A 25,427-nucleotide genomic window follows, 5' to 3' on the forward strand; every position below is an offset into this window, starting at 1 on the left:
ACCACAAATTAATACTTCAAATTAAAGATTTACGTTTTGTCGGTACCTTATTTTTCATTGGCTGAAAGTTTAGCTTGGATATTGTAGCCAAAACTTACCAATTTTCCTTAATAATCTACGACACGGCCGACCTAAATATAGATAGCAAACTTTTACCCCAACTTATTGCTTTTCTGCTGCTGACATTCCTGTTTTACACCAGCTAAAACTACTTTTTCAAGCATTTTTTCGAACACTATTAACCCAAGGTAGTAAAGGCTAAGGTACCAAACCTATATCCATTGGTTCTATATATATCAAGATATTTAATCCTCTTTCGCTCAACAGCTTTAGCTAAGGAGAGACCCGGTGTAAAAGCTTGCACACCACCACCAGCAAAAGGCAAAACACCGGTCACGTCAAAACAAGTATCACGACCTTCCTCCCAATTGTAAACCAAGATATCCGCCGGCCTAGCATCACCACCATCACGAGATAGGAACCCCGAAGATGCTGCAACTTTAGAAGGTACACTAGCACGATAACAAATATCCGCAAAAGTATCTCTAACAAGATCATGAAGAAACTTAAGACCAACCTCACTGGCATAATGAAGCGCGTGATCACCATAAACATCCATGTCCTTGTTGAAGTAACTACAAGAACTATTGGCAGCAAACAAGGGGTTACCAAGTCTGTAGCTAAGCATAGCATTAAACTGACGCGACCCGATCTTCTGTCACAAACCATCAGCAGGGATGGCAAGAAGATAATCATGTGCATGTTTAGTCTTGTTACACTGCTATAAAACTAAATCTCGCTTTGACATTGACATATTAAACAAAGAGAGCATTGTCTTACACACGCCTACAAAATACTGAACTGCCAATGTATGCATAAGATGAGGGCAGTAATGAGATTGCAAAGTTGTGACGAATCAATACCACAAACCTATAAGAAACTGTCAAAAGCATCTTGACATGCTTGGCCTTGACTTGAATGCCTAATCCTTATAGAACAGTACCCTATAAGTATAAAGTCTAAGAACAAGAAGCCAAATAACAATATTGCATAATATTTAATATAGTATAAATTCCTAGGCCACCATCTCTAATGGGTAAAGAAACAATCCTCTGTTGTAATAACCCATAGCCTGGACCATCACCATTCACCAATTTCCTTAAGTAACTTGAAATATAATTATCAAAAACAACTTGAGCATCTTGCACATGACAAGGGGCAGTAGTACGCAAAGTAAAGTAGAGTTTTGAAACACCTGTGCAACTTCTAAGCAATAACAATTCACTTTGTGGATAATTTAATTTATGAACTGCCTTCATTAACTGAGTAGTCTTGTTCACTTTATCAAAAGCAAGTTGGCTGCAAAAAGAAGTGTCCAAACTCACAGGACTACCGAGGAGTTTAACTCACGCTGATGGTCTTCCAATGACAGCTGGGAAAACAACAACTTGAGTACTCATCTCATCAATAGAAGGACAGAAAAGTTCAGTTTTCTGGAGTTGAGATCAAGCCCTACAACGACACCTTCATTCTTGATGATGTGGAGAGCCTTTGAAACTATCAGTATATCTCCGATGATGGTATCATCACCTAAATACCAAGCCCGCAATTCAAGAATGAATTGTTGAGATATTTTCAGCGCAACGTGATGGAAAGTCAAAGAAAAAATAAGAGAGCCCAAAAGGTCTCCTTGTTATACACCTTGGGCGGAACATAAGGTAGAAGAACCATAATACAATCTTGCAAGGTAAGCGTAACATAATTCAACCCATATAAATATGCTCGGACACTTATGTTTCACTCACGCAGCATGGAAGATCTGTCCACTAAGTTAAAGGAATTTCTGAAGTCAACTAAGAGCACTTATATATACAAGTCTAGATCTTCGAAATTCCCCTCCCTCGAAAGATGACCTGTCGTCGACTCTGATACCATTTGTAATGACCGAACCCTCCATCGATATTGTCCCCACTTCACTGCGGTTATCTGGCAGTGTGGGGTTTTCAACGGGCATCGTTGCGGTTATCCGGCAGTAACTTCCCAGGAGGTCACCCATTCCTGGATTACTCCCGTCCGAGCACGCGTAACTGCAGAGTTTTATGCCAACTCTGCACTCAAATGTGCTGAAAAGGCCTCAGTGTTAGTAAAAGAAAACTCATTACTTATATTTCATTCGGCCAACCACTGCCGGATATCGGTGTATTACAATATTAATTAGGTTGCAATACCTAATTTTAAATATACCTCTGTATATATTTTAATTAGGTCTTTCTACCTAATGATCTTGGTAAAAAGGAGAGGATACCAAGTGCACCTTTGTTCGGCACCCTATATGGACAAAGCCTAATACAATCATAAGTAGATCAAATTAAAGACCCTTGAAGAAGATTATATATGTATATAGTTTTTTTATTTCTCTTCAACAATAAATATGTATAGACCAAAGGTATGTGTACCTGATTGCATATAAGAGTTCTTGGACATCTTAAAAATCATTATCCAAGATTAATCTAATCGTTTCTGAATTAAGAGGATCTGAATTTTAACAAGTATGAAAGTTGCAAGCTATTTTTCAAGATATGAATTTAACAAGAACAAGTTTCATCTTCGATCTCAAATAATAAGAAGTTAAACTATTTAGGTTGATTAAATAGTACTTTATGTTATCCCTATTATAAAGATAAACAATAAATGCATAAAACAAAAAAACGTAGGACACCAAAAAATTCATTAACGAGGAAAACAACATATGTAGAAGAATCCCGGACCTTGTCCATCTTTGAACACCACATTATATTAAACTGCTACATGCACTAGACTACTATCAGATTTCTGACTGGAATGTTGTTTAGACCGAATTAACCCTCCAAGCAATTCAGCTGCAGTCATGTTCCTTACGTGTCTTCAACCTCGCTGAAAAGGCGAGGGTACCCAAATATACCTCAAGCTAAAACTTTTCCTACTTATAAGTCCTTTCTCCGAAAGTGATTGTATATGGAATGAGTCGAGACAATGCAACTAATATGCTCACACTTCGTGTGATCGTCTACAGATACGAGATCGAGACAATACAACAACGAAGTATGTTTACTTGATAAAAAGGTTCTGACTTAACCAAACACAATAAGATAGCTTATCAAGTAAATAAGAATTAACGTTTGTGTAATTTACTTTACTTATAATAAAACAATTATAATGCGAAAATATAAAGTAAACGACACGGCAAGATTTTGTTAACGAGGAAACCGCAAATGCAGAAAAACCCCAGGACCTTGTCCAGAATTGAATACTCTCAGGATTAAGCCGCTACACAAAATTAAACCTAACTTCGTATAGTTGAGACCAAGCAACTAAACCTATAGTTCACCTAGTTCCATCTGTATTCCCACGCCTCCAACTTATGAATAAGTCGCGTATTTGGAACAATTCCTTTGGTTCGTATTCCAAACAGTAAAAGAACAACAAATCTGTTTGGTATCAACTCTATTCAACCAAGTGATGTGAGTCGGACAAAGGATCTTCTGTTTATCTTAACATAAACTCCTTCGTCAGGTTCTTAGATCTATCTTATGTTCAACTACCAAAGTAATTTTTAAGATTTTGCAATCAATACTTTTAATCACAAACAATTGTATTGAAGCCGATCTACACAACTAATCAATCCAATCTACCACAAGGATAAACCTATTATAGTTGGATCATCTTATACCGAAACAAGTATTGTGCACACCAAGGATTATGGACCCCAAATCAGAAATCTTCAATATCTTCTTTGTCTTCAAATCTTCTTAGATCTTCAATAAACACCTGCACACAACAACTTGAATCTCTTGTGATCAATCACGCACATAACGGAGTCTGTTAACAATGGATTATCACAAGATCGTCTTTAGCACTAACAACAGTATAAAGATCCATGTCAAAACTTCAATCTAGTTTGAGTGAATCTTATATCAGAAGAGAAGATTCTCAAGCATAAACAAACTAGGTGCAATCAAATTTCAACTACCGTTAGTCAATCAAATCAATCGAAAACACAGGATAAACCGCAATTATCTAGTTTCCCACCAACGGTACTCGTAGAGATTCTCAATCCCAAAGAAGACTTTAAACTGAGCGGCCATAAGAGATTTCGCCTAATTAGGTTACTCTGCTCTCCGAATAGACGGCTACACCAGTAACAACACAACCGAGGAAGTTTGTTGTCACGAAGGATAAGTTTGCTATAAATGCAAACTTCAAGTATTTATAGACAAGGAAGTTTGGACACCAAGGAATTTCCAAAACCGAAAATATTCTCAAAGATATTCAATATATTCCAAATTCGGTTTTCATAATTCCTGGAAATGCTTTGTCCAAAATAATGACCGAAAATCTCTTTGGAAAATCTTTAACTAGTAAATGTACATTACTAATTCTTATTTTCCTAAAATAAAATTAACAACCTTAATTAAAAGATTCTTAACTTATTTATATTTCGATCCTGGGATTTTCTTCATGTAGCTATTAAGGAATAACTTTGAACAATAAAAGATAAACATTATTGTACGTGTTCAAAGTATGTCGGCATCTTTCCACATTAACCAAATATATTTTCGGAATCTCTAATATTTCTAGAATAAAATCGAAAAGATATATTGAGATAATGTTTTGTGTTAAAAACACAAAACGTGCTCGGATTTGATTGAGACTTTTTGTGGCCGATTGCACATGTTCAATGGATCGGTTCTCCCTTGTTGCACATGTCCATAGGATTGTTTCCCACATATTTATGGTATCTAACTTGTATGTATTGCACATATTCATAGGATCGGTTCCCCTTTGTCTAAAAACGTGTTGCACATGTCCATAGGATCGGTTCCCCTTTCTGCTACAAACTTGTTGCACCTCATACAAGGATCGATTCCTCTTTGTGATGTGTTGAACCTCTTACTAGGATCGGTTCCCCTTTACCCAGAATTGGTCATACACAAAATCACAAACTCGATCATACCATCTCAGGTGATTACTTAAGATCGGTTTCACTTATAAAAGTAATACCAATACATAAGTCAGGCCTTTGTGAATAGTTTTACCAAGAACACAAAAAAGTCGTGAGCGGTTATACTAATTCACACATATTGGATGTTCACAAGATATGCAATGAATAACAATCTCCATAACGCCTGGCAATTTCCTTTTCGATTCATAAACAAGTTTATGAACTTACTTCCTTAAAACACATGTAAAATATTGTTTCCTAGGATGAAATCCTCACCTCATACCCATACATAATCACAATAGCATTTAAACGATTATGTCGATGTCTTATCTACAAAGTTTAATGGTTAAGCAATGAACTTCATATTGTATTCCTTAATACTATGTCTATATAGAGTGTTCATGCTTCGCAGTTTCATTTTCAATATGCACGACTTGAAAGATATGTTAGGAAATGAAACAGTTAAAGTCAAATATCACTAACCTCAAGTGAAAGGATGATGTTGTCGTTGTAGCTTCTTACTTCTGTTAGAGCATTGCTCGGTCGAACTCGCATGCGTGTCTATCTCAAGCATGTTTGTCAATATTAGTGATAAAAACTATAAGTCTTCATTTCTAGTCTACTATAGCTAAGTCTTGGATTAAGGATAGAAAGTGTAGTTGAGCTCAAGAACTCCATGGAAATCATCATACAAGACGAAGGAATACTCAAGGAACTGGTGCATCTTCATCGACTAAAATATATGTGGAGACTTGAACTTATCTATCACTCAAAATTCTATCTACTCTATCTCCTATTTTGAGACAAAAGTCGTTTTGCTATATAGCCTTTGATTATACACATTTGCTATTTCGAGCCGAGTTTATCTCGCCTATATATTTCTCGAAATATGTGTTGGTAAGCTTTTGCTTTGGCCAAGTTCATCCTTACCTAGTGACGAAAGTCATGTTATGTTTTAATCACTTTGAAAATTGCTCTGACGAAAAATGGTTTGTGAATAACAACTATATAACGTCCTCTGAGAATGTTTCAATGATTGAAATGAGAGTTTAGATTATATAACCAATGATGGATATAAGAATTGTGTGGTAACACATATATGTATAAGTCATTTTTCCTTGAACCGAAGTTTGCGAACTTTGTTGATCAAGAGAACCGAAATAGTGGCGTGAGCAAAGTACGCGGACTCAGTCCGCGAACTGGCGGAAGTTCTCGACCCGAGAATATCTGCTGGAGTTTGTGAACTCCTTCCGGGAAATTAAGTCCGCGAACTAAGTTTGCGAACTTGAGTTGGTTATATCTAAAAACGATTGTTTGTGAACTTATTCATATTAACTAAGGAATGCTAAATGCAAACCGTGGCTATATAGTTCATGAACCGATTCGAGTGAATCAAATCGTTTTTGCTTCGATTGTGTCTTTTGTGGTTACATAAGATTTCCTTGCAATTGAACAACTCTCTAACTAGTTCATTTGAGTCAGTTGAACTAGTTATGGTGAAGAAGAACATGGTTGATATGAAAGTGCTCATATGGCTAACCATTTGGTTAACTACTGTTGAACCAACAAATGTTCATGTTTGGGTACGGTTACATAAACCCAAAATAGTACATTTCATTTGTGTGTAACAAGCTAAGTTTTCGAACTAACGGTTTAAAGATATTAGCTTGAATCTAATCAGGTTTTCATCTAACGGTGAATATTGAATGCTTTGTTACCAAGCTAACATTGATTGCAAACCGTGATTTGAAAGACTATATAAGGGAGAACTCTAGCAACTGGGAAACCTAATCCCCACATCTTCCGTGTGATACTAGTTGTATTAGCTAGAGTCGATTCTCCTTTAACCTTAGGTTTTCTTCTTAAACCAGGTTAACGACTTAAAGACTTCATTGAGATTATGAAGCCAGACCGATACTACTTTCTCGTAGTTGTGTGATCTGATCTTGCTGATTCTATCGTGTTGAATACATTCGTAAAGATCGGCTTGAGATCTTTATCTCCGACAGGCAAGATAGAAAAGTAGTCACAAACATCTTCGTCTCATCGTTTGTGATTCCACAATATCTCCTTTCGCCGCGTCGATTAAGATTATTGTGAGGTGATTGATAATACTAGGTTGTTCTTCAAGAATATAATCCCGGGTTATCAATTGGTTCATGTTCACCTTAATTCATCAAAAGACGGAACAAAAACTTGTAGGTTTATCTGTGGGAGACAGATTTATCTATTTTGTAGACTTTTCTGTGTGATACAAATTTTTTTATTAAAGTCTTCGACTTTGGGTCGTAGCAACTCTTAGTTGTGGGTGAGATCAGCTAAGGGAATCTAGTGCGTAGTATCCTGATGGGATCACATACGTAAGGAACGCAACTGTACCTTGAATCAGTGTGAGATTGATTGGGATTCAACTACAGTCCAGACCGAAGTTAGTTTGTAGTAGGATAGTGTCTGTAGCGGCTTAATACAGCGTGGTGTTCAATCTGGACTAGGTCCCGGGGTTTTTCTGCATTTGCAGTTTCCTCATTAACAAAATTCTGGTGTCTGTGCTATTTCTATCTGCATTATATTTTGTTATATAATTGAAATATCACAGGCTGTGCGTTTGAATCAATCAATTGGAAATCCGACCTTTGGTTGTTGATTGAAATTGATTGATCCTTGAACATTGGTCTTTGGTATCATTCAAGTGATTTCTCTTGTATTCAATTAGACTCGCAGATTTCTATTTGCTTGAGTAAGAATTGAATCGATAAAGAAATATATAACTCTTTGATATACTTTATTAAGATTGAGTCTTATTGATTCTCTTGAAAGTATATTGGAGTTTGTCCATACAGATTGCTAAGCGAAATATTGGGTGTGGTTGTTGTACCCCCACTTTTTCAACTTCATCACTTCTTCAAGTCTTCGCAATACTTGTAATGTCTCATATCCTAATAATTTCAAGCTAACCTATACGAAGTTGACTCTAGTACATAATCAAGCGACTCTTAAAATGAGTTTTGATTCACTAAAATATGACAACCAAACTTGACATACCAACGCTTGGTGGGTTCAACCGAGCTATGCTCTAACAATCTCCCCGTTTGTCAATTTTAGTGACAAAACTCTTATAATCATATGGATAAACAAATTAAAAGAATTCATTACACATACGCTTGATTCCGGAATTCAACAGCACAATAACCTGCATTTATTCAATCCTTAAATGCCGTTGTTGACATTATAATAACAAAGCTAATACTCCCCCTAAAGGAGAGATTGGTAGATTTCATCAATCCGCACGTCTTTGTTATACCAATTAATATGATATGCTACTTGAAAAAGCGGGGGTACAACAACCTCACCCGATATTTCGATTAGCAATCTGTATGGACTAACTCTAATATACTTTTAAGAGAATCAACTAGACAGTCAGACTCAATCTTAATAAAAAGTATATCAAGGAGTTAATATCTCTATCTCTCGATTTGATCTCTACTCAAGCAAATGGAAATCTGCGAGTCTTTATCAAATACTAGAGAGATAAACTTGGATGGTACCAAAGACCAATATCCAAGTGCCAATCAATGTAAATCAACAACCAAAGGTTGGATATTCTAATTGATTGATCTTAACGCACAACCTGTGATATTTCAATTATATAACAAAATATAATGCGGAATAGAAATAACACAGACACCAGAAATTTTGTTAACGAGGAAACCGCAAATGCAGAAAACCCCCCGGGACCTGGTCCAGATTGAACACCACACTGTATTAAGCCGCTACAGACACTATCCTACTATAAACTAACTTCGGTATAGACTGTAGTTGAACCCTAATCAATCTCACATTGATTCAAGGTACAGTTGCGCTCCTTACGTCTCTGATCCCAGCAGGATACTATGCACTTGATTCCCTTAGCTGATCTCACCCACAACTAAGAGTTGCTACGACCCAAAATCGAAGACTTCAATAAATAAATCTGTATCACACAGAAAAATCTATGATGATAGATAAATCTGTCTCCCACAGTTAAACCTATGAGTTTTTGTTCTGTCTTTTGATAAATCAAGGTGAACAAGAACTAATTGATAACCCGGACTTATATTCCCGAAAAACAGCTTAGTATTATCAATCACCTCACAATAATCTAAATCGTTTGGTAGCGAAATTAGATATTGTGGAATCACAAATGATGAGATGAAGATGTTTGTGATTTCTTTTTATCTTGCCCTATCGGAGATATAATCTCAAGTCAATTATTCAATTGAACTCGTACGATAGAAAATGGCAAGATCAGATTGCTTAACTACAAGAAAGTAGTTTCGTCTGGCTTCACAATCCCAATGAAGTCTTTCAGTCGTTAACTTACAGGGTCTCGAGAAGAAAACTAAGGTTAAAGGAGAATCAACTCTAGCAAAACCAACTAGTATCACACAGGAGGTGTGGGGATTAGTTTTTGCATTTAGCTATCCTAGACCTAGACTTAGTCATAAGTAAACTAGAAATCAAGACATATAGTTTTGATCACTAATATTGACAAACATGCTTGAGATAGAAACGCATGCGAGTTCGACCTAGAAGTGCTCTAATAATCTCCCCCTTTGTCAATTTTAGTGACAAAACTATCAATACATATGGATTACAAAAATAGATAAAACATTGTAGCTTCTCGTCCACATGCTTGATCTCCTTGGCGCTTCAAAATTACTCGAAAACTTCGTCTTTTCCAAGTACTCCCATGATTCCAAAGGTTGTAAGTTCAGCATCATAGTTGTTGAAGTTCCGTAGCCATAACAATGAGAAAACAAAAGCTCTCGATCATTGTTATACAATGTCATAGTATTATTACACAACATCAAAGTTCTCATATCACAACTTCTACAACAATACTATGGTGATATGTATCACTCCCCCTTAGTCAATACATCGTCTCAACACGAAAAACACTCCCCCTTACATAATGATCCGAAAACCATATGTATTTGTAGTGTGAACTACATATTAATTCCCCCCATTTTTGTCAATAAAATTGGCAAAGGTACGAAAACGGTATCCTAATGAAAATTTTCATGGAGACACTTCAAGACCAAAGAAAAGTACATATCAACTTTGTTTAGATGCAATCATAAAGCCGAAGCTAAATGCATTCATCACGGAGTTTATAAAGATCCAAGATAACTCCTCAAATATTCCACATCCGCACTCCCCACAAAGATGTGGCAATTAAGCATAAGTTCAAAAGAACTCTCCCCCATTTGATGTCATTCTCGAAAGAACAACAAGAGCGACCTTACTTTTACGAGGAAAGAAGGATTTCTTTGGACACCAAAAACCACAAAATGATTTTGTATCCAAAATTCTAAGTTAAACTAACCACAAGAGAACCCATGATTAATTTAACCGGAATACACAACCAAAATAACCACAAACGAATCTATGATTAGTCTAGTTGGAAATGCTCACACAAGAAGACTTATGGAGCCGCACAATATATACATAAAATAGGGATAAGAGAAGATCAATACTGCGGAATATACAAGGATTCATTCTATTTTCCATCACTATTTGCACAATGATATATGATAGACATAATCCTTGTAAAAGAAAGATTTTAACCTATCTTCCATCAATAAATGACATAATAGGCTTAACTTTTGTTTGTCAAAAGTTCATCGATCTTGTATCAATACATGCATATCGACATATAAACGAGATAACTTTTGACAATATATGGGACAATAATAGTTCACGGACGCAAACATACATATACCATAACACATTGCAATATATAAAACCATAAAGATTAATACTGCAAAAATCATCTTCCAAACCAAACTTTAGAATTTAAAAAAATAAATCTAAAAACATGAAGATGAAAACGTTGGACATAGCTATGTGAACTCACAATAATGGCTATTCCAAACCCTAGTTATCATTTTTAAACAAAAACAAGAAAATAGAAGATACTCCTATAAATCATTTCACTTACTTTGAATACTCTTCTCATATTCTCTGTATTCATCAAGCTCATCTTCGATCAGATCAATTCTAGATTCCAGATTATCCATCTTTTCTTCAAGTCTCTTGGAAGAGGTTTCGAGTTCACTTTTTAGGGCACGAACTTGTTCCAAGACGAGATTCATGGTTAAAGAGATCTTATCAAAATGAGAAACAGAGATGTTCCCGTCCAGAGAAGAGTCGTGAATTTCAGGGCTCATCACATTATCAGAAGAATCAAACCGTATCTTCTTAAATGGAAAGAGAACAGTCCAAACATCACTTTCTTTGCTTGAAAGACTTGAAGAGGACATGATAGAAGAGAAAGATGAAATGTTTATTCAATGGAGAAAAACTTCATTTTAAAAGGAACTGAGGATAAAAGATAAATATCCAAAATGACCTTTGACCAAAACCCTAACAGAAATTGATTATCCTCAGAAAAGGTCTTAAGAAGAAAACCGTTTATAAACATAAGGCTAAAAAAAAATGAAACAACAACAGAAATAATTCATCACAACCCTCTTGAAGATTATGATTTTTGTCTAAGAGGGATAGACAAGAATCATCAATACAGTACTACAAACTGTAGTTGTTCCAATCCCTTGCAGGACTGGGTAACTTCTTTCGAGGGGATGAAGTATTTGTTATACTTTGTTTCTGTCTTTTTTTTAAGAAAGAAAAGTTATGTACTTCATGCTTTCTTTCTTTCAGCACATATTTGAATACCTTGATTGTTGATTTTCGTAAACTATCCATTCTATTGGAAATCTCTTTTACAATGGATGAGGGTTTTGTATGAGATTTCTTTTTCTTCTTCTGCAAACAACGTTTGACAGAGGAAAACTTTTCTTGTTTCATAGTGCCACAGGTTTTAAGATGATCCTGATGGTCATGTGAGGAAATCACAAGATTAGATAAACTCGTGTGATATTCTATATGATCCTTGTCGTCAAGATGACTTAGGAATGATATAGAATCAGGAGGAATTTGCTGACAATTCATAGTCGAAGAGGTTCAATATGTTTTGTAAGAATCACAATTGACCATCTCCAATTTTATATTAGACAGTTAGCATTCCATATTTTCAATCCTTTTAATTAAGACTTCCTTTTCAAGTTGAAGTATTTTTGAGGAAGTAAGACTGTTTATCATGGAATAATCAGGACTGTTAGGAGGACAGACGCGATTATCAGCAAAAAGATTAAGAGAACCATCATAGACATCATCCTCAGGACAGTAGTCAAGAGTATCCATCCATGCTTTAGTTATCTCACTCATCTCCGTATCAGGACATTTAGAAGTATTGTGAACACTTCTATAGCACTTGAAACTGGAATTGTTAACATAGTTTTTCTGAACCTTTTTATTGATTGACTGAGCTTTCTTTTGAGACTTTCTTTTTCTATGTCTAAGAGATTTCTTAAGTTGTTGTATAAACAGTGACAGAGTCGAATTAAGGCAATTTTCATCCCTCTTATCAGTCAATTTAGGACGTCGAGACTTACGATCAGATGCAGCAACATGATTGCTAAACAGATGACGTTTCTCTCTTTGTTCAAGTTCAAGATCGAAAGTTTTCAACTTTCCAGCAAGGGAATTTCTGGATAGAGTATCAAGGTTATTTCTCTCAACGATGGCATGCTTCTTAGAGTTGTATCTAGATGACAGCGATCTGAGAATTTTCATCACAATGTCCTTTTCAGGAATAGTCTTACCCAATGCAAAAAAGGCATTAACAATTTCAGACACTTTGTGATTAAACTCATCAAATGAATCTTCATTTGCCATACGAAGGTTTACCCAATCGGAATTAAGGTTTTGAAGCCTAGCTTTCTTTTCACTGGTATTACCTTCGAATACGGTTTCTAGGATATCTCACGCATCTTTAGACCTAGTGCGATTTGACACATGGTGCTGAAGATTTGGGGTAATGGCATGTATGATGGCATTCAGACCGTCGGAATTTTGTTTTGTTGCAAGTATCTCGGCAGGACTGTATTCACCAATATTATTGGGAACGTTTACATTTACTATTGCCACAATGGGAGCATCATAGCCATTAATTACATATACCCATGATTCAAAATCACGTGCTTGAAGAAAAGCTCGCATAGAAATTTTCCACCATAAGTAATTAGAGCCATCGAAGACTGGTGGTACGTTAATAGAGATAACACCTCTGTCCGTAGACTCAGATTGCTACAAACACAGACTTGTAAGGTCTTGAACGTGTTTGACTGCTCTGATACCAATTGAAAAAGCGGGGGTACAACAACCTCACCCAATATTTCGGTTAGCAATCTGTATGGACTAACTCTAATATACTTTTAAGAGAATCAACTAGACAGTCAGACTCAATCTTAATAAAAAGTATATCAAGGAGTTAATATCTCTATCTCTCGATTTGATCTCTACTCAAACAAATGGAAATATGCGAGTCTTTATCAAATACTAGAGAGATAAACTTGGATGGTACCAAAGACCAATATACAAGTGTCAATCAATGTAAATTAACAAAAAAAGGTTGGATATTTTAATTGATTGATATTAACGCACAACCTGTGATATTTCAATTATATAACAAAATATAATGTGGAATAGAAATAACACAGACACCAGAAATTTTGTTAACGAGGAAACCACAAATACAGAAAACCCCCCGGGACCTAGTCCAGATTGAACACCACACTGTATTAAGCCGCTACAGACACTAGCCTACTACAAACTAACTTCGGTATGGACTGTAGTTGAACCCTAATCAATATCACATTGATTCAAGGTACAGTTGCGCTCCTTATGTCTCTGATCCCAGCAGGATACTATGCACTTGATTCCCTTAGCTGATCTCACCCACAACTAAGAGTTGCTACGACCCAAAGTCGAAGACTTCAATAAATAAATCTGTGTCACACAGAAAAGTCTATGATGATAGATAAATCTGTCTCCCACAGTTAAACCTATGAGTTTTTGTTCTGTGTTTTGATAAATCAAGGTGAACATGACCTAATTGATAACCCGGACTTATATTCCCGAAGAACAGCCTAGTATTATCAATCACCTCATAATAATCTAAATCGTATGGTAACGAAACTAGATATTGTGGAATCACAAACGATGATGTTTGTGATTTCTTTTTATCTTTCCCTATTAGAGATATAATCTCAAGTCAGTTATTCAATTGAACTTGCACGATAGAAAATGGCAAGATCAGGTCGCTCAACTACAAGAAAGTATTTTCCTTTGGCTTCACAATCCCAATGAAGTCTTTCAGTCGTTAACCTACAGGGTCTCGAGAAGAAACCTAAGGTTAAAGGAGAATCGACTCTAGCAAAACCAACTAGTATCACACAGGAGGTGTGGGGATTAGGTTTTCCAGTTGCTAGATATCTCCTTTATATAATTTTCAAATCAGGGTTTGCAATCCAAGTTACTTTGGTAACAAAGCATTCAATATTCATCGTTAGATGAAAAACCTGATTCAACCAAGCTAATATCTTTCAACCGTTAGATCGAAACTTAGCTTGTCACACACAAATGAAATGTATTCATTTAGGTTTGAGTAACCGTACCTAAACGTGTACACTTAGTTGGTTCACAAATAGTTAACCAATGATTAGCCATATGAGCACTTTCATATTAACCGTATTCATCTTTCTCATAACTAGTTCAAATGACTCATAAGAACTAGTTCAAGAGTTGTTCAATTTCTTAGGTCTTTATTCATAGACACAATTGAAACAAAATCGGTTTGATTCACTTGAATCAATCATGAGCAATATAGCCACGGTTTGCAAAGATTACATTCCTTAAAATTTATTGTTTTAAGCTCATGAACTACCGATTTGAGAAATAACCAGCTTGGGTACGCGTACGGATATGCGTACCTTAGCTACCGGATTTGAGTTTACAAACTCAGCAGAAATTTTCGGTTCGAAAACTTCCGTGGGTACGCGTATGGGTATGCGTACCTAAGGTGACTGGTTTACTAGTTTGCAAACTTACAAACTCAGCAGAAATTTTCGGTTCGAAAACTTCCGCAGGTACGCGTACTCAACCTGTCTCCTTTACCAATGTCGCATGCACAAGTGCACACAATTGGTTTCCGACACATGGACTTATACACTAATGTGCGAACACATTATATATGCTTATATCCATAGTTGGTTACATAATCTCAACTCTACATTTCAATCATTGAAACATTCTTCTATAATGTTATAACAATCGTTATTCACGACTATCGTCATCAAAGCTATTTTCAAGATTGAAACGTCATCATGACTTTCGTCACGGATAAAGATGAAAAGTTGTTAAAGCGAAAGCTTATCAACACGTATTTTGAGAAAAAGATAGGCGAGTAAACTCGGATCGAAATAGCAAATGTGTATGTATGAAAACTATCATACTTATACGACTTTGTCTCAAGAGTAGGAGATAGAGAGATAGACTTTTGAGTGATAGATAAGTTCAAGTCTCCACATACCTTTTAGTCGGATGAAGTTCCACTAGTTCCTCGAGTAGTTCTTCGTCTTCGTGAGATAATCGCCATGGAGTCTGGAGCTCAACTACACTAATTTGTCCTAAACCGAGACTTAGCTATAAGTAGTCTAGAAATCAAGACATATAGTTTTGACACCTAAACTTGACAAACATACTTGAGATAGAAACGCATGCGATTTCGACCGATCAGTGCTCTAATAGAATCTTATATCAGAAGAGAAGATTCTCAAGCATAAACAAACTAGGTGCAATCAAAGTTCAACCACCGTTAGTCAATCAAATAAATTGAAAACACAAGATAAACCGCAATTATCTAGTTTCCCACCAACGGTACTCGTAGAGCTTCTCAATCCCAAAGAAGACTTTAAACTGAGCGGCCGTAAGAAATTTCGCCTAATTAGGTTACTCTCCTCTCCGAATAGGCGGCTACACCAGTAACAACACAACCGAGGAAGTTTGTTGTCACGGAGGATTAGTTTGCTAGAAATGCAAACTTCAAGTATTTATAGACAAGGAAGTTTGGACACCAAGGAATTTCCAAAACCGAAAATATTCTCAAAGATATTCAATATATTCCAAATTCGGTTTTCATAATTCGTGGAAATGCTCTGTCCAAAATAATGACCAAAAATCCCTTTGGAAAATCTTTAACTAGTAAATGCACATTACTAATTCTTATTTTCCTAAAATAAAATTAACAACCTTAATTAAAAGATTCTTAACTTATTTATATTTCGATCCTGAGATTTTCTTCCTGTAGCTATTAAGGAATAACTTTGAACAATAAAAGATAAACATTATTGTACGTGTTCAAAGTATGTCGACATCTTTCCACATTAACCAAATATATTTTCGGTATCTCTAATATTTCTAGAATAATAGAAAATTCGAAAAGATACTTTTGGATAATTTTTTTGTGTTGAAAACACAAAACGTGCTTGGATTTGATTGGGACTTTTTGTGGGCGATTGCACATGTTCAAAGGATCGGTTCCCCCTTGTTGCACATGTCCATAGGATCGGTTCCCACATATTTATGATATCTAACTTGTATGTGTTGGACATGTCTATAGGAGAGGTTCCCCTTTGCCTAAAAATGTGTTGCACATGACCATAGGATCGGTTACCTTTTCTGCTACAAACTTGTTGCACCTCATACAAGGATCGATTCCCCTTTGTGATGTGTTGCACCTCTTACTGGGATTGGTTCCTCTTTACCCATATTTGGTCATACACAAAATCACAAACTCGATCATACCATCTCAGGTGATTACTTAAGATCGGTTTCACTAATAAAAGTCATACCAATAATAAGTCAGGCCTTTGTGAATAGTTTTACCAAGAACACAGACAAGTCGTGAGCGGTTATACTAAATCACACATATTGGATGTTCACAAGATATGCAATGAATAACAATCCCAATAACGCCTGGCGATTTCCTTTTCGATTCATAAACAAGTTTATGAACTTACTTCCTTAAAAAACATGTAAAACATTGTTTCCTAGGATGAAATCCTCACCTCATACCCATACATAATCACAATAGCATTTAAACGATTATGTCGATGTCTTATCTACAAAGTTTAATGGTTAAGCAATAAACTTCATATTGTATTCCTTAATACTATGTCTATCTATAGTGTTCATGCTTCGCAGTTTCGTTTTCAATATGAACGACTTGAAAGATATGTTAGGGAATGAAACAGTTCAAGTCAAATATCACTAACCTCAAGTGGAAGGATGATGTTGTCGTTGTAGCTTCTTACTTCTTCACTTCTTCAAGTCTTCGCAATACTTGTAATGGCTCATATCCTAATACTTTCAAGCTAACCTATACGAAGTTGACTCTAGTACATAATCAAGCGACTCTTAAAATGAGTTTTGATTCACTAAAATATGACAACCAAACTTGACGTACCAATGCTTGGTGGGTTCAACCGAGCTATACTCTAACACTCACAATATTCTGCGCACTTGATTCCCTTAACTGACTTCGTTTACAGTCTAAGAGTTACTTCAACCTTAGTGAGGACTTTTGTTACCTCTCTGCCTCTAATAGACAAACCTGTTTGATTTCCCTTTTGATATGTTTCAATCTGGATTTGGAAATCTTTGTAATAGACAAAGTCCAACAAACCTCACCAATCGAAACATTTACATTCAGTTAGCTGAGAAGCCTGGATTACTAACCACCTCTCAAGAACAATCCAAACAAATTAAAGAAGAGTTTATATATCCTGAGGAATCACAGAGTCTGGGACGAAAAGAACTTTGTGATTTCTATTTATCTCGTTCCTGATCAAAGATTCCGGAAACCTTAATGGTCAATAAGAACAAGATCGGGATTCAAGAAGTATCAGGTAAAAGATAATTGTACCGGCCTTCACGAATTCCTGTATAAAGTCTTGAAAGTTGTAAGAAAAACCTAGGTTACAGAGGACGAATCTAGCTGAGAAACTAGGACACATGAGTGCCAAGGATGAAAAAATCATGTTGCAAGAGTATCACTATCTATAGATTTTCAAGGCTCCAGGTAGATTTGAATTCAAGTTCGGGTTGTTTGGAATTCAAGCAAACACTTTCTCGGTTTAAATGAAATTCTTATTAAGAATTCATGTAAGCATGTGAGATGTATGCCTTGAGATTACATAGAAGAATATGCACTATGGAACCATGCACAACGATAGTCCATAGCAACAAGTATGCCTTTGAACTTACAAGCATATAAAAAAATGCTCAATAACATTCAAGACTAGCCAATGATCCACAAGAACAAAGTAATTTTTTAATAAAGTTGTCTCAGAGGTGTTTATGAGAGTTTTTAGCAAAAGTGAACATGGTCGTATAGAATAGTTCGTATACTTCTGCTAGTGCAAAAACTGTATATGTTCGCAAACTACTGGCATTCACGAATTCACGCTCAAGGGGTTTGCAAGCCTACCCCCATTCCTTAACTCAGATGTAAAGGGTTAGCAAACCGAATTTGCAAGCCTCTATAGTCCGCGGAATTCAGACTGACCAAGGTTTTACATACAAATATGTGTACCTTGAGACAAGTAATTCGAAGTCTCTCATAATTAATTGAAACATTCCCAATAGCCATAGACAATATGCATTGTTGATTGGGCAATTTCCAAATGGTCAACTTGAAGTGAAAATGGTTTGTGAACAATAAATTGTTCCAACTAAGATTGCTATGATCTATGAACATCCAGTACTTGAATCATATTTCGAGAGTTTAACCAAGACAATCTTGAACTCGAAATTTCTTTTTTGTAACATAAAATCTAGTAAAATCGTACGATATATTCTCAATGAGATAAATGGTAAATGCAGTAAATAAATAAGATATGTCGGTCTTACGGAAATTTTCTACAAATTTTCAAGAATTTATGTTACGGCTAGGTTCATTAATATCCGAACTAGCCGTATGAACTATTCAACCCAATTATGAGTGGGAGTTTTTTTTTTTTTTTTGGCTAGCAGTAAAACGCAAAAAAAAAAAAAAAAAAAAAAAAAAAAAAAAAAAAAAAAAAAACTTACGACTAAGAAAATTGATTTTCTACCTCACAGTAAGTGATCCTGAAATTAGTTTTTTCTAACTTGTTTGAGAGATCTAACCTTATTTCAAGCAGCAAAACCAACAACAAAGAGTAAGCTTGCGATTTCAATCGACGATGAATAGTTTTTCGACTCGGTGATTAATTGAAAATACTGAAATAAACCTGTTTAAGGGAAAGAGAGAAAAAGAAATCCAATATGACTAAGGCGGGAGAAGGAAAGAATGATGAATTGATAGAAATAAAATCGGAAAATTAGGATTTTTTTTTTCTTTTTGGTTTTTAGATTTAAGTAGTTTATCACCCGTGCGATGCATGGCTCTGTTTCTTGCTTATGAAATATCGGAAGAAAATTGGTCAGAGTCACTAAATTCTAACCACTGGTATCCAAGTAAAGTTTTTTAAAGCACTTCTCTACTTATACTTTTGTTTATCTATGTTTCAAGATTCCAGAACTGATCATTTGAGTGACGCAGCATTGTGAATAGTAATCTCCATCAATTTTATACGTAACAAATGATGTGAAGGGTAAATGCGCTGAGGAATATTGGGATGATGTCATTACTGGGTATCTATATTACACGAAATAGTACTCCACAATAGCATATCAAGTTGAAAACATTTCGAGTAAGCAAATTGTAGAAAAAGTGCAACACTATAAGAACCCAAATATCTCCTAAAAGGAAAACAAAAACAAAGTTGGAAGTTGGAAGTAATTAATTTGTGACTTCTAAAAGTCTAACAAAAAAATTAATGAAATGTAGTTCCTAAGAAAAAACCAACTTAAAGTATTCTTTAGTAACTTAAAGTATTCTCTAAAGAATAAAAGGAAAACTCTAAATAGGTACCCTGATTGCACCAAATTTGACATGAAATCTATTCGTCATTTGCATGCCTATAGATCTGGTATATCCATATAGTAAATCATTCTTTTTGATGATAATAAGTTTGGATATCGATGGTCCATTCGCTGTATTTTGAATGCCAATGTACATCAGATTTTCATTCTCATTGAAAGCGTCTGATCTCAAGTAGAATCCAACATTGTATAAGCCCTATACAAAACACCTATTTATGCGGATCACAACGCCGGTTTTTATCAAAATTGACATCTAGTAAGTGGTATTGCATCGCTGGATTTCATTACATGCGGACCTATTACTGGTATTTTTTTAATTCGCTTATAATTAGGTTTTTGTTATAGGGAAAGTTGATTTGTTTAGGGGAAAAGCTAAAATTATTTGACTGTGGTATATATCTTTTGACTTTGGGTCGTTAAAGGTGAGGAGTAAGAAATTGTCTTTTCCCTTAACAAAACGCTGAGTTTACCATTATGTCCTCAACTTAACCCAATCTGAGTTTACAAAACGTTGAGTTAACCATTACCGTTATGCATGATTAACCCTTAATCATTTTCATGGTTGAATCCTAGTATCATTTTTCCGCCCAAAACGTTTCCGCAAAAAACAACATGAAAGATGAGATGCCAATTGGAGCGATAATACACCAATCACAGAAGAAAGAAATCTGTTTTTACTGTCAAATACAGACTATACAAGCACAAACAGCAGTAGCTTTTCCACTGTAGGACGTTTTCACTGTCAAGAAGAACAAGAACATCTACAAGAAGATCAAGAACATGAACAGGATGAACAAGAAAATGTCTAAAGCATGTCTTTGCTAAAATATTTCTAATGTGCGTTATACAGATTTTCTAATTGTACCATCTAATTTTAGGATAAAAGAAATGATGCAACATACCAAGAAGTTGAGGCGCAGTTAGCCGCTTGGCCGAGTATTTGAGTAACCAAACGCTTAACAAATATACCAAGAAGTTTTCTAACTGAAGTTGGGTTAATATTCATATTTCTAATCACAAATGCTCTTAAAAGCAGTAAGAATTAGAAATATAAAGACTAAACCAGTTCAATTAGGAGTCTTCCTTTCCCATTCTTAGTACATAGGTTTCCTTTACCTGAGACAAGGCAAATTATACAAATTAAAAAATTAATTATTCTGAGCTACTTGAAGTCAGATAAGCTCTTGACAACAAATCTATAGTAGATCGAGGTCTGGATGTGGGAGCTATGGCCACGTCAGAGAGAATGGTAGGAAAAACCAAGCCCAGAAAAAAAAGAAAATATTTGAGTAAGTACGACCATGGAAATGTGAACCAATTCTGACTGCAAAAGCAATTGGCTGATGAAAATATCTGTATGTTTCATTTTTGATCTATCCGTAAAAGGTTCAAAAATATAAATGAATACGACCATGGAAATGTGAGTAAGTACCAATCCAGCTTGGCTATTCTAGTTTCTATGTCTAACTGTCCAACTAACAATCATCTAATAGTTTTAAATCTCTAAACTATTTGACAGAGATAGTGGAACAAGCGAATGGCAGATATGGTGAACAATCAGATTTAGAGAAACTAGAATGAAAAAACTTACCTGTCGAACATAAATCCACGAGCCCATACATGATTGCATCTTGCTCCTCCAGAGGTATGTCTACATGCATTGAAGAGACAGTGAAGTTATAGATGCACATCGTTAACAAACCAACCATAATGTTTTAAATTATACTCTTTTGGTCAGCTGTGAGCAAACCTTATGGACTAATTAAGTGTCAATGTATACTAACTCTCTGCATTACATTTGCAACATCCACACTCAAAACTAGTCATATACAGTAATATATAGCATATCCCTTCTTAGTGACCAGACACCCCTGCTTCCTAGGATGGTGATGATACCAGTAAAGGAGAACAACAAATTCCTACAAACAGAACAACAAAAGAGTAGTCTCTTCCCGTCTCTATCTCACTTGCTTCCTAGGATGGTGATGAGACTGGTAAAAACAGGGATGAATAGCCTTATCTTAAACTTTAATATCTAATTTAGTGGTAGATATAGGTAATCTAACATGTCGTATAAAAATTCACTCATGGAAATCTGTGACACATTTTACCAAACACTCATCGTGCATACAATTAAATTTCACATCCATATGAACGAAATTCCAAAAACCAAATCATTCTTCAATCCCAACGTTCAATATACGTTCCCGTGGATTAAATAGGAGCAAGTTCAGAAACATAGTTGGTTTTGTTACCTCGCAGATGAGATCAGAGTCATACCAAAACAATTATTTGATTGCAAAATTTGATATGGAACAGATAGAAAGAGCTAGAACATGACATCAATTCGTTAATAAAACAAACTAAGATCTAAGCAATCAGATAACACGAGAAGAATTTAAGGCAGAAGATCCAAAATAATACCTGTGTTTTTCTTCCTCTTTGGGCGTAACGATTCTTTAGTCGGCTGCAACAGTCGGTTAGGAAATGGGTTTGGTCGGAGGGTAATCCGGTAATACGATATAATTTTTAAAAGTCAATTTTAGTAAATGCTTCCCCCTATACACATCTCACATCTCAGTAATAATATTAGCTTTCCCCTTAAAATGTTTTCCCCCTAAATAAATCAGCTTTCCCTATAACAAAAATCTATAATTAATCCAAGATATCCCGAGGCATGCCTATATTTACGGCTGAAAACTGAAACCACAAAGTTTATCATCTCTGTAATATTTTTTCACTTCAAGATATTTTCTCGTGATTTTTTACTTTATGAATTTATGAGATAACCTCGTGTATTTGTTCTACAAGCTAACTGTTTATTGGTCAGTTATATTCAAAAGAATCACAGAAGTTTAGAAAAACGTAGTAGCAGCCTACCTGTGTTTTTGTGGAGCAAAACCATGTTGTATTGTAAATCATCTTCTTTACGGTCTTGCTTTTTATGTTCTGAGTACTCTGACTATTGCAGAAGTTGTAGTTGCTCTCCGCTTGCCAAGGTTGTTAAAAATGAACTTTGAAATCTCTCCATGTGATTGTTGTTGTTAGAATAAAAAGGCAACATAAGATTAGAATGTAGCTATTAACTAAGGGAAACCATGATCTAAAATAAATTTCATACAAATAATATTTTGTTAGAAATAAATAAAACATTCATATTTTTTTCTTCTATTATTTTTCCGTAATTCCTCGATTAAAACTTTTCTTAACTCAGCCAAGTTACTACAATTTAACTAATCTCTCGAATTATGAAATGTATAATTATTACGCGAATGTGAATTATTATTAAATGCTCAACGTGCGTGTACACATAAATTCAGTACATATATGGTGAACTGTACTTGAAAAGAGATCGTATTTCATTTGATCGCAACAAAAAAGTCTAGGATTTAAATGCCAATATAATGTGGACAGTAACATGGTTAAGTGAATTATAAGCCAGCGTAGCAATTTTTTCGGAATACTCAATTTGCTAACACGGGCAGGTGAATTATATTAGAGAATGCAAGAGTTCCAGCAAATTATGGGACCCAAAAATTATAAGGTAGATTATTTGTAGATTGAATAAGTGAGTGAATAATGTATGTGTAAACGGTAACTATAAGATGAAAGCGTAAACTACAGGATGAACCAAATACGGACAGTTCGACTTTCTTACTAGTCAAATTTGAATACTGTGTTATAATGGACTTTGCTCTCTGGTCATGGTTATCGAGTTGTTGCTCCTGATTTGCGAGGATACGGCGACACCGATGCACCTGCTTCCGCCACTAGCTACACTTATCACCACATAGTCGGAGATCTCATTGCTCTTGTTGATTCCCTTGGTGTTGAACAGGTACTAAATATTTTACTGCCTCCACAGCCAAATATATATTAAAGAAAATTACACAGTTTTTGTAGTTAAGTCGTCTTTCCATAATGTGTTTAGGTGTTTTTGGTGGGTCATGATTGGGGTGCCATCATCGCATGGCAATTTGCTTTGTTTAGGCCTGACAAAATCAAAGCAATGGTGATTCTCAGTGTCGCCTTTCCTCCGAGACACCCAATCAAGAAACCCCTTGAGCGTTTCAGAGCTTATTTTGGCGATAACTACTATATTTGCAGGCTCCAGGTATGATCAATGTGTTATAACACATAAAGTTTAATGTGATAAATTGGAGAAGAAACTCTTTACTTAAATTCTTTACTTAAATTATCAAAATAAAATTTTTATATCAATTCTCGCGGTATATATATCTTGAGTTTAGTTTTTAGTTCGAGTTGATATTCAACATATTTGATACTGTAATCCTTTCGCCGTATAGCGATATTGCATACCGGAACGAAGAAAATGGACATTAAAAATGAAAATGTCTTGATTAGATTAGTTGAGTACTTTGGATATGTAGGAACTACCTCTCCGTTTAAAAGTTTTTCATTATGTACCCATATATGCTCACCCGTTGTGAGATTCATGTCTTGTATTTTTACAAAGTGCTAAAGTAGCACTCTACCTTTTGTTATGGTATTTTCAGAGTCCATGATTTTTCAGAATTTGATATTTGTTGTACATTGTTAGGCCTGTCAATGGAAGAATATCCGTCGGATATTTAGAAATCCGATATCCGACATGTTAAGCACTACCGGATATTCGATATCCGATAATATCCTATAGGATATCAAAATCAGATATCGATTCCGATAGGCTAAGCTGTCGGATATCCGATAAATATCCGATAGTATCCGGTTATAACAAAAAAGCTTAAAAACCCTTGTAAAACATTTTCATAATTGACACTTATGGGATATTTATCCGACAATATCCGATAATATCCGATACTAGACTCGAAATTAGGATAAATTATAAATAAGTTCCTATACTATCGGATATCGGATATTAACATTTCGGATGGGGTCTAATCCGTTTCCGATATGTTAAGGAAGAAATATCCGATAAAATATCCGATCTGATATCCGATATCCGATAAAACGGATAAAATCCTATAGGATCTCGAATACTCGGAAACGGATATCGGACAAATATTGACAGGCCTATACATTGTACAGTGGATACCTGCATGGTGCTTAAAAACAAAATCAGTTCATCCCTTTGTTTCTGGTTTCTGCCTTCTCGCTAGTCTCATGCAAGCATATATACCCACCAAAAAGTATACTTAGGAGAACCCAAAAATGAAATAGATAAGTCTTCCTGCAATTCGATATTTATATATATTTCAAAATTTGAGTTTGTGATTGAGTAAAATGAGATTATTCCAACGACCAATGTAAGGACGACATTTTTTTAAATAACTTTTCTGCCTATTATGATGCTTGGCTGCAGTTCCATATCCATTATAACATCTATATTCTAGTTATTAAATGAGTATATTTGTTTTGTTTTACCGTATGTACTCCACATACAATCCAAAATGCATCCATGATGACATTATTGGTTAATTCTTTCGATATAGTTATCTAACTGATCCTTCTATTTGTAGTACCGCCTTATATGCTTTTTTTTTCTTAAAAATAGGTCAGAAAATTATCATTGATA

General features: G+C 35.2%; 1 protein-coding gene across 1 annotated transcript; it reads left to right on the forward strand.

Annotated features, from left to right (window-relative positions):
• Positions 1–23,585: 23,585 nt before the first annotated feature.
• Positions 23,586–24,417, forward strand: LOC113295512 (epoxide hydrolase A-like; the record flags this gene model as incomplete). The annotated part of the gene is made up of 3 exons (XM_026543841.1): positions 23,586–23,729; positions 23,823–24,005; positions 24,409–24,417. Coding segments are annotated over 3 exons (336 nt in total), but the record flags the coding sequence as incomplete, so codon positions are not given.
• Positions 24,418–25,427: the final 1,010 nt, after the last annotated feature.

Source organism: Papaver somniferum, chromosome 7, assembly GCF_003573695.1.
Source record: "Papaver somniferum cultivar HN1 chromosome 7, ASM357369v1, whole genome shotgun sequence".
NCBI classification, from domain to species: domain Eukaryota; kingdom Viridiplantae; phylum Streptophyta; class Magnoliopsida; order Ranunculales; family Papaveraceae; genus Papaver; species Papaver somniferum.